This window comes from Somniosus microcephalus, unplaced genomic scaffold, assembly GCF_052327205.1.
Source record: "Somniosus microcephalus isolate GS21.2 unplaced genomic scaffold, FLI_Smic_1.0 unresolved_chr7, whole genome shotgun sequence".
NCBI lineage: Eukaryota > Metazoa > Chordata > Chondrichthyes > Squaliformes > Somniosidae > Somniosus > Somniosus microcephalus.
The window spans coordinates 15,320,129-15,335,618 of record NW_028225185.1 but is presented as its reverse complement, the minus strand read 5'-3'; the positions used below and the strand labels follow the sequence as shown (position 1 = coordinate 15,335,618).

The following is a 15,490-nucleotide window of genomic DNA, read 5'->3' as shown; positions in this document are numbered from 1 at the left end:
GCGTTGGTGAGACCACACCTGGAGTACTGCGTACAGTGTTGGTCTCCTTATTTAAGGAGGGATATACTTGCATTGGAGGCAGTTCAGAGAAGGTTCACGAGGTTGATTCCTGGGATGAAGGGGTTGTCTTATGAGGAAAGGTTGAGCAGGTTGGGCCGATACTCATTGGAGTTTAGAAGAATGAGAGGGGATCTTATTGAAACATATAAGATTCTGAGGGGGATTGACAGGGTAGATGCTGAGAGGATGTTTCCCCTCGTGGGGGAATCTAGAACCAGGGGTCATAGTCTCAGGATAAAGGGTCGGCCATTTAAGACGGAGATGAGGAGGAATTTCTTCTCTCAGAGGGTCGTGAATCTGTGGAATTCTCTGCCCCAGAGAGCTGTGGAGGCGGAGTCACTGAATATATTCAAGGTGGAGATTGACAGACATTTGAACTACAGGGGAGTGAAGGGGTATGGGGAGAGAGCGGGAAAGTGGAGTTGAGGACAAGATTGGATCAGCCATGATCTTATTGAATGGCGGAGCAGGCTCGAGGGGCTGATTGGCCGACTGGCCGACTCCTGCTCCTATTTCTTATGTTCTTATGTTTTTATGGTCCCATCATCTAAGTCATTGATATAGATTGTAAATAGCTGAGGCCCCAGCACTGATCCTTGCAGCATTCTCTAGTCTCCCTACGGGACCCTGGGCTTTATAAACAGGGCCACAGAGTACGAAAGTAAGGAAGTTATAAATCCCTGGTTAGGCCTCAGCTAGAGTATTGTATTTAATTCCGGCCACCACACTTCAGGAAGGACGTCGAGGGCGCGGAGGAGATTTACGGGAATGGTTCCAGGGGATGAGGGACTTCAGCTACGTGGAGAGACTGGAGAAGCTGGGGTTGTTGTCCTTAGAGCAGAGAAGGTTAAGGGGAGATTTAATCGAGGCGTTCAAAATCACGAGGGGTTTTGATCGAGTAAATAAGGAGAAACTGTTTCCAGTGGCAGGAGGGTCAGTAACCAGAGGACACAGATTGAAGATAATCGGCAAAAGAACCAGAGGGGGGAGATGAGGAGAATGTTTTTTACGCAGCGAGTTGTTGTGATCTGGAACGCGCTGCCTGAAAGGGCGGTGGAAGCAGATTCAATAGTGACTTTCAAAAGGGTCAGTGGTCGCGTTCCTGCCTCGGAGTCACAAGGTGAAGGGTTCAAGCCGCACTCCAGACTGTCCTGGTAGTGGAGGCTAGAATATGGTCAGTAAAAGCTGGGTGGACGTCCACAGGACTCGTGTCTGGGTGGAGTGACTGCTGGTTCTGGGATAGTGCTCCCGCCTCTTGGTCAGAATGGTTGGGTTCACCCCAGCGAGCGGAGAGCCAAGCTCCAGCTCTGAATGCTGGATTGACCTTGACCAGAGGTACTTGTGTCTGATAGTTCACAGAATCATAGAATGGTTACAGCACGGAAGAAGACCATTCGGCCCGTCGAGCCCGTGCCGGCTCTCTGCAAGAGCACTTCAGCTAATCCCGCTCCCCCGCCCTTTCCCCGTAGCCCTGCAAATTCTTTTCCTTCAGGTACTTCTCCAATTCCCTTTTGAAAGCCACGATTGAATCTGCCTCCGCCACCCTTTCAGGCAGCGCATTCCAGATCCTAACCACTCGCTGCGTAAACAAGTTTTTCCTCGTGTCACCTTTGGTTCTTCTGCCAATCACTTTAAATCTGTGTCCTCTGGTTCTCGACGCTTCCGCCAATGGGAACAGTTTCTCACAATCTACTCTGTCCAGTCCCCTCATGATTTTGAACACCTCGATCAAATCTCCCCTCAACCTTCTCTGCTCCAAGGAGAACAACCCCAGCTTCTCCAGTCTATCCACGTCACTGAAGTCCCTCATCCCTGGAATCATTCTCGTAAATTTCTTTTGCACCCTCTCTGAGGCCTTCACATCCTTCCTAAAGTGCGGTGCCCAGAATTGGACACAATACTCCAGTTGAGGCCGAACCAGTGTTTTATACAAGTTCATCATAACTTCACAGAATCACAGAAACCCCACAGTGCAGATAGAGGCCATTTCGGCCCATCGAGCCTGCACCGACACATATCCCACCCGATCCCTGTAACCCCTACACCAACACATATCCCACCCTATCCCCGTAACCCCACGTATTTAATCCCCCTAACACTAAGGGTCAATTTATCATAGCCAATCATCCTAACCCGCACATCTTTGGACTGTGGGAGGAAACCGGAGCACCCGGAGAAAACTTCCTTGCTTTTGTACTCTGTACCTCTACTTATGAAGCCCAGGATCCCGTATGCTTTTTTAACCGCTTTCTCAACCTGCCCTGCCACCTTCAACGATCTGTGCACACATACCCCCAGGTCTCTCTGTTCATGCACTCCCTTTAGGATTGTAGTTATACAATACAAGAGCAGGGGGGTTATGCTTGAACTGTATAAAACACTAGTTAGGCCTCAGTTAGAGTACTGCGTGCAGTTCTGGTCACCACATCACAGGAGAGATGTGATTGCACTAGAGAGGGTACAGAGGAGATTTACCAGGATGTTACCCCCCAGGACTGGGGTATTTTAGCAATAAGGAAAGTTTGGAGAAGCTGGGGTTGTTTTCTTTGGAACAGAGGAGGCTGAGGGGAGATTTAATTGAGGTGTATAAAATTATGAGGGGCCTGGATAGAGTGGATAGGAAGGACCGATTTCCCTTAGCAGAGAGGTCAATAACCAGGGGGGCAGAGATTTGAAGTAATTGGGAGAAGGATTAGAGGGGAGATGAGGAGAACTTTTTCCACCCAGAGGGTGGTGGGGGTCTGGAACTCACTGCCTGAAAGGGTGGGAGAGGCAGAAACCCTCCTCACATTTAAAAAGTACTTGGATATGCACTTGAGGTGCCGTAACCCACAGGGCTACGGACCAAGAGCTGGGAAAGTGGGATTAGGCTGGACAGCACAGACACGATGGGCCGAATGGCCTCCTTCTGTGCTGTGAATTTCTATGATTCTGTGATAGATGCATGTGGCCTCCATTTTCCCCTCTTCCCTCCCGCCCCCTCCATGGTAAAGGGAAGGTGGGGCTCTCTCGCCATGGGGCGCGGCCCACCACGGAGAAGGTCCTCCAAAGATCAAAAACGTGTGGGGAAGCAAGGGGGAGAGACCCACCTCAGCTCCTGTTCTCTAGCATGTGCTCAAGAATCTCCTGTGCGAGACTTGTGTTAGGATCTGCCCTGGGGGTGGGGCAGGTAGAACACGATGGATGGGGCAACCTGGTCTAGCAGGAGTCAACTGCAAGGTCACGCCTTCAAATCGCAATCGTACCTTGGCCAACAAAGGAGGTTGGGGGGGTGGTGGTGGGCAAGCATGGACAATAATGGAGCTTCTACCCTTCTCTGTTCCCGCTCCCGCAGGGCTGGAGGTGGGTGGTGGTGGATCCCCATCGTGGCGCCGATGGTTGGCGCCGTCCTAGGCTCCCTCACCTACGAGCTCCTCGTCGAGTTTCATCACCTGGCAGCCGAGGACAACCTCGACGAGAAGGAACTGAAAGAGCAAAGGCCGAAGAAGAAGGGCAGCCAGCCGGCGAGCCGCAAGTCCAGCGAGGCGTGCCAGCGCGAGGCGGAGTGCGGGGTCGACCAGTACGCCTTAGCGATGTGACAAAACCCGGGCTTGACTTTGCTTTTCGAGATTTGCATCAAATCCTTTATCCGTGCACTATTTGAAGCAATTAACACACAATGAATGGGGTCTGAATGTACCTCCTAGATAACCCGGTCTGGGTTCCTTAAGCCAGGTTCTTGGCTCTGGGGGAGCACCGCGTACATACGCCACCTTCTTCCGCCTCCGTAACATCGCGCCTCTCCGCCCCGCCTCCACCCGTCTGCTGCTGAAACCTTCATCCATTGCCTTCGTTACCTCCAGGCTCCGACTATTCCAACGCTCTTCCTCTCCTTCCACACTCATCCCAAGCTCTGCCGGCTCCGTGTCCTAGCTCGCACCGAGTCCCGTTCACCCATCACCCCCCCCTGTGCTCGCTGACCTACATTAGCTCCCGGTCCCGAGGAGTCCAGAACCAGGGGTCACAGTCTCAGGATAAGGGGTAAGCCTTTTAGGACAGAGATGAGGAGGAATTTCTTCACTCAGAGAGTGGTGAACCTGTGGAATTCTCTACCACAGAGGGCCGTTGAGGCCAATTCATTAAATATATTCAAGGAGTTAGATATATTTCTTAAGGCTAAAGGGATCAAGGGATATGGGGAGAAAGCAGGGACAGGGTAATGAATTTGGATGATCAGCCATGATCGCATTGAATGGCGGAGCAGGCTCGAGGGGCCGAATGGCCTACTCCTGCTCCTACCTTCTATGTTTCTATAAGAACATAAGAACATAAGAAGTAGGAGCAGGAGTAGGCCATACGGCCCCTCGGGCCTGCTCCGCCATTGGATCATGGCTGATCTGAATCTAGACTCACGTCCACTTCCCTGCCCTCTCCCCGTAACCCCTAATTCCCTTATCTGCTAGGAAAATGTCTATCTCCATTTTAAATTTATTTAATGTCGCAGCTTCCACAGCTCTCTGGGGTAGCAAATTCCATAGATTTACTACCCTCTGAGTGAAGAAGTTTCTCCTCATCTCAGTTTTGAAAGGGCAGCCCCTTATTCTAAGATTATGCCCCCTAGTTCTAGTCTCACCCATCAGTGGAAACAATATCACCGCATCCACCCGATCAAGCCCCCTCACAATCTTATATGTTTCGATAAGATCGCTTCTCATTCTTCTGAACTCCAATGAGTAGAGGCCCAACCTACTCAACCTTTCCTTATATGTCAACCCCCTCATCTCTGGAATGAACCGTTGAACCTTCTCTGAACCGCCTCAAGAGCAAGTATATCTTTTCTTAAATATGGAAACCAAAACTGCACGCAGTATTCCAGGTGTGGCCTCACCAATACCCTGTACAACTGCAGCAAGACTTCCCTGTTTTTATACTCCATCCCCCTTGCAATAAAAGCCAAGATTCCATTGGCCTTCCTGATCACCTGCTGCACCTTCATACTAACCTTCTGTGTTTCATGCACCAGGACCCCCAGATCCCTTTGTATTGTAGCACTTTGCAGTTTCTCTCCATTTAGATAATAACTTGCTCTTTGATTTTTTCTGCCAAAGTGCATAACCTCACACTTTCCAACATTATATTGCATCTGCCAAATCTCTGCCCACTCACTTAGCCTGTCTATGTCCTTTTGCAGGTTTTTTATGTCCTCCTCACTCACTGCTTTCCCTCCCATCTTTATATCATCGGCAAACTTGGATATGTTGCACTCGGTCCCCTCGTCCAAATCGTTAATATAGATTGTAAAGAGTTGGGGTCCCAGCACTGACCCCTGCAGAACACCACTAGTTACTGATTGCCAGCCCGAGAACGAACCATTTATCCCAACTCTTTGTTTTCTGTTAGATAGCCAATCTTCCACCCATGCCAGTATATTACCCCCAATCCCGTGATTTTTTATCTTGATCAGTAATCTTTTGTGTGGAATCTTGTCAAATACCTTTTGGAAGTCCAAATACACTACATCCACTGGTTCCCCTTTATCCACCCTGTATGTTACATCCTCAAAGAATTCGAGCAAATTTGTCAAACATGACTTCCCCTTCGTAAAACCATGCTGACTCTGTCCTATTAAATTATATTTATCCAAATGCTCTGTTACTGTTTCCTTAATAATGTTTCTATGGTCCGGCAATGCCTCGATTTTAAAATTTTCATCCTCGTGTACAAATCTCCTCCATGGCCCTCGCCCCCCCCACCCCCCTTCCTATCTCTGTAACCTCCTCCAGCCCCACGACCCTCCCAGATCTCTGCGCTCCTCCAATTCCGGCCTCTTGAGCATCTCCCGATTTCCATCGCTCCACCATTGGCGGCCGTGCCTTCAGCCGCCTGGGCCCTGAGCTCTGGAATTCCCTTCCTAAACCTCTCCGCCTCTCTTTCCTCCTTTAAGACGCTCCTTAAAACCTAACTGTTGTGGTTGAGAAGGACTCGGCAGAGACTCCGGTACGGTACAACGATCGCTTTATTAAAGTGCATACAGGGAGCGAGATCCTTCTTCCCATCAAAGTCGAGAGGACTCTCTAATTTTACAACAAACAACTGCCACTTTTATGCTTGAAAACCGCAAAAACCAACGTGTTGTTTTGCACGTATGCAATTACTTAGAAAAAACCGCAGACATCGCTTTGACTGTGGTTTCTGCTTGTCACAGTCACTTGTCTGTCACCTGGGCTGTATGAACTACCCACAGCCTCAGTTCAGAGAGGTTGGGCGGGATTTTCATTGGGCCGTGGAGGTGGGATTGGAGGCGTGTGGGGGGTTAAAATCCCAAAATTGGGGGGCACGAACCCATCCCACCCCCAACCCGCCTCCATGCCAGTTTCAAAGGAGGCGGATACCCGACCCGCACTGGGACCCGCCTCCCCGAGGCAGGAAGGGGATTAGTGCCAATTAACTGCCTTTTAGCCTAATCCCTATTTTCATTGGTGAAATGTGGGATTCCCGACGGCTCCAAACCACGCCAAGTTAGCGAGGCGGGCCGTCGGGATGAAGGGCTTGGAGGATTCGAGATGTCCGGTGTTCAGGTGAGTGATGGGTGCATGAGCGCAGAGGTAAGTGCGTTTGGTGTGTGTAAAGTGTTTAAAGAAGTTTTACTTACATTTACTTACCTTTACAGCCTTCCTCCCTTCAGGTCTCGGGAGTCCCTCATCTCACCGGCACAGAAAGCAGAATGGCCGCGAGCTGTCAAAAGTTGCAGCATTCAGCTTTCTGTTCCAGGGAGATCTCTAAATCATCCTGAGAGGAAGGAATTAACTTAGAGTACAGATTGTCAGTGTTTGACAGCTTCAAACAGCTGTGAAACGCTGATATTTCATCTGTCAAAAGCTCTTGACAGATGAAATGTCAATCTGTGACATCACCTGTTGCCGGGTGACCCTTAATTGACATAAGAACATAAGAAGTAGGAGCAGGAGTAGGCCATACGGCCCCTCGGGCCTGCTCCGCCATTCAACAGGATCATGGCTGATCCGAACCTAGACTCACGTCCACTTCCCTGCCCGCTCCCCGTAACCCCTAATTCCCTTATCTGCTAGGAAACTGTCTATCTCCGTTTTAAATTTATTTAATGTCGCAGCTTCCACAGCTCTCTGGGGTAGCAAATTCCATAGATTTACTACCCTCTGAGTGAAGAAGTTTCTCCTCACCTCAGTTTTGAAACGGCAGCCCCTTATTCTAAGATTATGCCCCCTAGTTCTAGTCTCACCCATCAGTGGAAACATCCTCACCGCATCCACCCGATCAAGCCCCCTCACAATCTTATATGTTTCGATAAGATCGCCTCTCATTCTTCTGAACTCCAATGAGTAGAGGCCCAACCTACTCAACCTTTCCTCATACGTCAACCCCCTCATCTCCGGAATCAACCGAGTGAACCTTCTCTGAACCGCCTCGAGAGCAAGTATATCTTTTCTTAAATATGGAAACCAAAACTGCACGCAGTATTCCAGGTGTGGCCTCACCAATACCCTATATAACTGCAGCAAGACTTCCCTGTTTTTATACTCCATACTACTGGGCAGGCTCAACAAGGTCAATCAAGTCAAAATTGCGTGGGTTGGCCACAACTCGATGGAGGCGGGACTACAACCCCGAAAGTTGTAGTCTCGCCTCCTAACCGCCTCCTCAATGAAAATCCAGCCCGCTGTCTCCATGGTTATCTGGGTCACAATGTTCCATTCAGGCCAAGCTTCCCAATGCTCTCTGCGTTTAATTACGTTGGCCTGTGATACCCTAACACTAACTCTTTGACCAAGGTTTGGTCACCTGTCCTGATATCTCCTTATGTGGCTCGGTGTCGAATTTTGTTTGATAATCGCTCCTGTGAAGCGCCTTGGGACGTTTTACTGCGTTAAAGGCGCTATATAAATGCAAGTAGTTGTTGTTGGGGCTTTGAGCCTGAGAATTGGCCGGGGACAGGGAGCCAGTGTAGATCAGTGGGCGAGTGGACATGGTGTGGACAGGATCAGTACAGCAGAGTCTCGCAGATGTTGCTGGAGGATGGGAGGCCAGCAAGGACTTGTTGAGAAATAACAACAGAAAACGCTGGAAAAACTCAGCAGGCCAGGCAACATCCATGGAGAGAGAAACAGAGTCAATGTTTCAGGTCGAAGACCCTTCGTCAGGACTGAGAAAAAAAGCAGGAAATGAAACAGATTAAAAAGCAAGTTTGGGGGCCGGGAAATAGAAACATAGAAACATAGAAGATAGGAGCAGGAGTCGGCCATTCGGCCCCTCGAGCCTGCTCCGCCATTCAATGAGATCATGGCTGATCATCCAAATTCAGTACCCTGTCCCTGCCTTCTCCCCATATCCCTTTAGCCTTAAGAAATATATCCAACTCCTTCTTGAATATATTTAATGAATTGGCCTCAACTGTCTTCTGTGGTAGAGAATTCCACAGGTTCACCACTCTCTGGGTGAAGAAATTCCTCCTCATTTCTGTCCTAAATGGCTTACCCCTTATCCTTAGACTGTGACTCCTGGTTCTGGACTCCCCCGCCATCGGGAACATCCTTCCTGCATCTAGTCTGTCCAGTCCTGTTAGAATTTTATAAGTTTCAATGAGATCCCCTCTCATTCTTCTAAACTCCAGCGAGTACAAGCCCAATCGACCCAATCTCTCCTCATACGTCATTCCTGCCATCCCAGGTATCAGTCTGGTGAATCTTCGCTGCACTCCCTCCATGGCAAGAACATCCTTCCTCAGATAAGGCGACCAAAACTGCACACAATACTCAAGGTGGGGGAGGGGGTGAAAGAACTAAAAGGGAAGGTCTGTGAGAGGTGAAGAGACATTAAGAGATAGTCAAGGTGAGACGAGATGGTAATAGGACCGGTAAAGAATCAAAGGACGGCTCTAGAAGTGTGAAATGCGCTGGCAGAGTGAGAGACAGTTGCCATGTGGGAGAGAGAAATAAAGGGAAAAGGCACAAACCAGAAGTGTGGATAAAAAGTATATAAAGATATGATGGGGGCCGAGGTTATGGTCTGAAATTGTTGAACTCGATATTGAGCCTGCGACTTGTTGAGTCAGGAAGTGTCGAAAGTGCTTAGAAGGGTTTGTGTGATGGAGGAGCTGAGGTAGGAGTGGAGGGGGGGCAATGTTGCAGAGGTGGTCCTTTGTGATAGGGAAGATCTGGGCTCTGAAGCTCAACTCAAGATTGCAAGGTTGAGAACAGTCTGGTTCGGCCCGAGGAATGTCTGGAGAGGAGGCGGGAATCAGTGGGAAGAGAGTCGAGTGTGTTGAGGGGGTGGGGCGTGGGTAGGGAGGAGAAGACCATGGCTTTTTTTTTATTCGTTCATGGGATGTTGGCGTCACTGGCAAGGCCGGCATTTATTGCCCATCCCTAATTGCCCCTTGAGAAGGTGGTGGTGAGCCGCCTTCTTGAACCGCTGCAGTCCCGTGTGGCGAAGGTGCTCCCACAGTGCTGTTAGGGAGGGAGTTCCAGGATTTTGACCCAGCGTCGATGAAGGAACGGCTGATATATTTCCAAGTCGGGATGGTGTGTGTGACTTGGAGGGGAACTTGGAGGTGGCGGTGTTCCCATGCGCCTGCTGCCCTGGTCCTTCTAGGTGGAAGAGGTGGCGGGTTTGGGAGGTGTTGCCGAAGAAGCCTTGGCGAGTTGCTGCAGCGCATCTTGTAGATGGTACACACTGCAGCCACGGTGCACCGGTGGTGGAGGGAGTGAATGTTTAAGGTGGTGGATGGGGTGCCGATCAAGCGGGCTGCTTTGTCCTGGATGGTGTCGAGCTTCCTGAGTGTTGTTGATGTTCCTCACCCAGAGCTGAATGCCATCAAGCATGGAGCACGGAGGTAGTGGAGGGGGTCGATGGGAGGTGGTGGAGAGTTAGACCTGGGTGTCATGGGACTACAGGCAGGATCTGACCCCCTGACCGCGGATGATGTTGCCAAGGCCCAATATCTAGATGAGGAATCGGAGGAGGCCTGGGGTCAGTTTGGGGTGGTGGGAAATCTGGAGCTAAAGGGGGCAGGAAGAGAAGCCATTGCTGGAGATGATCTAGTTGGGTAGGCAGGAATGGAACCATGCGAGGCTCGTCCCACAGAGCTGGACAATGGAGAAGGGGCATTGGTCCCTGGAGAAATTTGGGTTAACGAGCTTGAAAATGATCATTAAGGTATCGCTGAGTTTATAATTATGACCTCTGCTGGATCAATCGTTAGTCAACCTCCTTCCTTCTATAGTTCACAACGACTTGCTTTGAGTGAGCAGGAGACACTTGATAGTGGAAGATAAGGAATACGCTTTATTCATGTACAGTATAGACGATCAATCTATACCGTACTATGGAGTAGTTTCTGGTCTCTCCATCTTTCAAGCTCTCCAACTAATTCTGGAAAACCAAGGGCCGATACTCTCTGGAGTTTAGAAGAATGAGAGGTGATCTCATTGAAACATATAAGATTCTGAGGGGGATTGACAGGGTAGATGCTGAGAGGCTGTTTCCCCCTGGCTGGAGAGTCTAGAACCAGGGGTCACAACTCAGGATAAGGACTCGGCCATTGAGGACTGAGATGAGGAGGAATTTCTTCACTCAGAGGGCGGTGAATCTTTGGAATTCTCTGCCCCAGAGGGCTGTAGAGGCTCAGTCATTGAGTATATTCAAGGCTGAGATCGAGAGATTTTTGGACTCTAGTGGAATCGAGGGATATGGAGATCGGGCGGGAAAGTGGAGTTGAGGTCGAAGATCAGCCACGATCTTATTGAATGGCGGAGCAGGCTCGAGGAACCTCCTGCTCCTATTTATTATGTTCTTTTATACACCTCAGTTTGCCTACTTCAAAGGTAAATTTCACAAAAAAAAACGACCTCACGATTTATCGGTTCTCGAATCCTTTTAAGGACAGCCTATTTACACAAAGATGTTTACTTCAAAGATACATTCCACAAACAAGACTTCCTGATCTAAATGTTCTTGAGTGCTTTGAAGACCAGATTTATTGACCGCTTATTTGCCTAAACATCTACTCTACACTATGGTTAATTGTTCCCTCTGCCCGTGTTTATAACGCTGGTCAAAAAAGTTATCCTTTAATCACTCATGGTCAAAGTCAACCCGATCTCTGAGTTCCTCGCTGGCGCGCGCGCTATTTTCCTGTTAATCTCAGAAAGCCTCTTGTTCTGTGACCAGTTGTAGTTCTACAAGTCACTTTGATTATTAGCCCTTAACTCTAGGCCAATATCTAGATGAGGAATAGGAGGGGGCCTGGGGTCGGCTTGGGCTGGTGGGCAATCTGGAGCTGAAGAGAGGGCGGGAAGAGAAGCCATGGCAGGAGATGATCTAGTTGGATCGGCAGGAATGGAACCACGTGAGGGCAATGGAGAAGGGGCATTGGTCCCTGCAGAAATTGGGGTTAATGTCTAGGCCCAGAAATTCGGGTCGGGGGTTTCCCGCGGGTGCAAGCCCCCGACCTGCACTTACCTAGCGCGCCGGCCGTTGAGCTGTGGGGCCCGCGTGGGATTCCGATCCTGGGCCTCCTTCAGCTGCCGGCGCGCAGTGCTTGCGTATCCCAGGGGCGCAGTTAGTTCGAAGCGTCCCCTGGGATCACGTGGGCCATGGGGAGCCAATCGGAGCAGGGAATGCCCATTCATAAGTCTGACAGGAAGTGCTGTCAAGACTTATAAATACTACGGGCCCCAAAATAGCACTAAATCTTCAAACACATTTTTTTTTAAATCACATTTTTTAAATAAACTATAAATTACATGAAATAACTATTTTAAACAATAATTTACATTTTTGAAAAAAAGAATTTTATTTTCTAACGGGGCTAAAAATAAACTTACCTTGCTTTAAAGTATTTAAAAGTAATAAACCTGTGGAAAAAATGTTTAAATTTTAATTAATTCACCACTTACCTTGTAAAAAGCAGGCTTACGCCTGCTTTTTACATTTCTAAATTCTGCAGGCTTACGTTCCCAGGAAAACCTGTAAAAAAGACCGAAGTTCAATGCGCACGCGCAGCCTCCCCCGTGCACACGTTCGACCTCTGAACCACTTTGTTCAGAGGAACGGAAGTGCCGGTTTCCCGCGCATGCGCAGTGCGTGCAAGAGACCGGCACTTCCAATGGGCCTACGGGTGAGTACCCCGTGCGTACTCACCCGTGGAGACCCGAATTTCTGGGCCAATATTTATCCCTCAATCAGCATCACTAAAACAGATGATCTGGTCATTATCGCATTGCTGTTTGTGGGAGCTTGCTGTGCGCAAATTGGCTGCCGCGTTTCCTACATTACAACAGTGACTACACTTCCAAAAGTACTTAATTGGCTGTAAAGCGCTTTGGGACGTCCGGTGGTCGTGAAAGGCGCTGTAGAAATGCAAGTCTTATTTTTAACATGTCCACCATGTCCTCTCCACCCCAAATAAATTCCAGTCAGTTTTGGGAGATTTGCCCATGACTCCTGAAAGTTATCAGGTGCGAAGCTTGAATCCTACAGTGGGGCAAGTTCCAACTAACGTGTGGACTCGAGACACTCTTGTTACCTCTTGCATCTCTTCAGACCTACTTAAAGCCAAGGATGGTTCTCTCACTGGGCAGTGGTCTCTGCTGGTCAAGTGGCGCCATCAATGCCATTGAGATCCACCTCAGTCGCCCAACCAAGCGAAGCCTCTGCCTCAATCGACCGACGTTCCTCTCAAAGGGATTTATCTGATCTCGCATCCCAGTGCCTGTTGGGTTGGGTGGGAGCCCCCTCGTGTACTCGCAAGCTGCTCCGATGCTCTCCGGAAGAAGTTTGGGATCGAGAGGGGGTGGGAGGGGGGGGCGGTGGAGATACGGAACAGATTGGAGTGCATCAACGCCTCCATGATGAGATGTTGGCTCAATCCAACTGTTCTGGACGTTGCTGGTCCCGCGATACACCCACTCGCTCCAAAAAAAAACTACAAACCGCTTGTCCTTACGAAAGAGGCTTGAGTATAGAGTCCTTGGGGAGTCGTATAATGGACTGAGAGTCGCTGAATTAGCGACCGATAACAGCAGACTTTCTGCTAGCAGACAATCCTTTGGAGAGCGTTCGATGTGGGCGCCTCGGATGCCTAGATTTTTGTGCTTGTATAATATGTAGTCTGTATTATTAACCTTTCTGCTTTCAACCGACATTGTGTATTGTGACTCACAATAAAAATTATGGGCAATGTTTAATGGAAAATTGCATTTGTGTGATGACTTTGTGCGAGGCGACGATTAGAGGGTTGAGTTGAGGGGAACCTTCTTCACCCAGAGGGTGGTTGGAATCTGGAACTCACTGCCTGAAAGGGTGGTAGAGGCAGGAACGCTCATCGCATTTAAAAAGCACTTGGATATGCGCTCGAAGTGCCGTAACCTCCGGGGCTACGGACCAAGAGCTGGGAAGTGGGATTAAGCTGGTCAGCACAGATGTGATGGGCTGAATGGCCCCCTTCTGTGTCATAAACGTCTATGACTCTGTGAGAGCTACTCTTTTTTCACCTGTGCAGAAAGACTTGGTTTAAGTCGGCAGAAATCTGGCAGATGGAGTATAATGTGGGAAAACGCGAGGTTATCCACTTTGGTAGGAAAAAGAAAAAAGCAAATTATTATTTAAATGGGGAGAGATTACAAAATGCTGAGGTACAGAGGGATCTGGGGGTCCTTGTACATGAATCACAAAAAGTTAGCATGCAGGTACAGCAAGTACAGGAAACTCTTTTTTATCCAGCACCGACGGGACCCGGCGTGGTGCCGGTTTATCAAAAAGTCCGGATTACAGAGAGTTATAGTTAAAAGGTACACAGCAACAAATCCAGGCTTCCCTGTTGCTTAGCAACAGCTGCAGGAACCCCGGCCACAGACCAAGCGTCCCTGTTGCTTAGCAACAAGTGCAGAAACCCCCGATTGCACAGCCACAGATCCAGGAACGGCCACTAATATAAAAGAAAAACTCCCGAATTTTGCCGGTTAACCGAGATTCCCGGTTGTTTGGGTGCCGGTAAATCGAGAGTTTCCTGTAATTAGGAAGGCAAATGGAATGTTGGCCTTTATTGCAAAGGGGAATGGAGTCTAAAAGTTGGGAAGTCCTGCAACCACTGTACAGGGCGCTGGTGAGACCACACCTGGAGTGCTGCGTACAGTTTTGGTCTCCTTATTTAAGGAAGGATATACTTGCATTGGAGGCAGTTCAGAGAAGGTTCACGAGGTTGATTCCGGAGATGAAGGGGTTGACTTATGAAGAAAGGTTGAGCGGGTTGGGCCGATACTCATTGGAGTTTAGAAGAATGAGAGGGGATCTTATTGAAACATAAGATTCTGAAGGGGCTGGACAGCGTAGATGCTGAGGGGATGTTTCCCCTAGTGGGGGAATCTAGAACTAGGGGCCACAGTTTCAGAATAAGGGGGCGCCCATTTAAAATGGAGATGAGGAGGAATTTCTTCTCGGAGGGCCGTGACTCTTTGGAATTCTCTTCCCCAGAGAGCCGTGGAGGCGGAGTCAGTGAATATATTCAAGGTGGAGATTGACAGATTTTTGAACGATAAGGGAGTCGAGGGGTACGGGGAGCGGGCAAGGAAGTGAAGTTGAGGCCAAGATCAGATCAGCCATGATCTTATTGAATGGCGGAGCAGGCTCGAGGGGCCGAATGGCCGACTCCTGCTCCTACGCCTCACGTTCTTATGAGACCGCCGTGTCGTGGCTGTGCCACTGGACGAGTAATCCCGGCAGAACGTGCGTTCAGAACCCCTCACGGCAGTTTGAGAATTTTAATTCAGTTTAGAAATTGCCAGGGAATAAAAGTGCTGGTCTCAGTAAAAGTGGCCATGAGGCTGCTGGATCATCATAAAAACCCAACTGGTTCACTCGTGTCCCTTTAGGGAAGGAAGCCTGCCGTCCTTATCCGGTCTGGGCCTATATGTGACTCCATTCCCACACCAATCGTGGTTGACTGTTACCTGCTCTCTGAAGTGGGCCCTCAGTTGCTTCGAGCCACGACAAAGGGTACCACACGGTTCAAGAAAGCGGCCCACCACCACCTTCTCAAGGAAACTAGGGACGGGCAATAAATGCCGGCCTTGCCAGCGACGTCCACATCCCAAGAATGAGTTTGTTTTAAAAAAAGGACACTTCTTAACCTTGACTCTGAATCCTAACCCCGAAACATTAACCCTCACCGATTTTCAGCAGCACAATGTGGCTCTTCCATGTTGCCTCTGGGGTGGGGTGGGTGGAATGACTGTGAAAGCTGCCGATATGTTGGAAAAAACCTAAGGCCGTGGCTCAGTGGGCAGCACTGTCTCTCGCCTCCGAGTCAGAAGGTGGTGGCTTTGAGTCCCCGCTCCAGAGACTTGAGCACAGAATCCAGGCCGACGCTGTCGGAGGGGCAGTACTGAGGGAGCGCCGCACTGTCGGAGGGGCAGTA

At 49.5% G+C, this 15,490-nt stretch overlaps 1 protein-coding gene across 1 annotated transcript in view; it reads left to right on the top strand.

Annotated features, from left to right (window-relative positions):
• The window catches only part of LOC147086573 (aquaporin-3-like), a 36,286-nt gene extending 32,522 nt beyond the window's left edge, over positions 1-3,764 (top strand). Inside the window, exon 6 of the mRNA XM_085978708.1 lies at positions 3,395-3,764. Coding sequence (XP_085834834.1) covers positions 3,395-3,638 — 244 coding nt within the window. The 3' untranslated portion in view covers positions 3,639-3,764. The remainder of the gene's footprint in view (positions 1-3,394) is intronic.
• Positions 3,765-15,490: the final 11,726 nt, after the last annotated feature.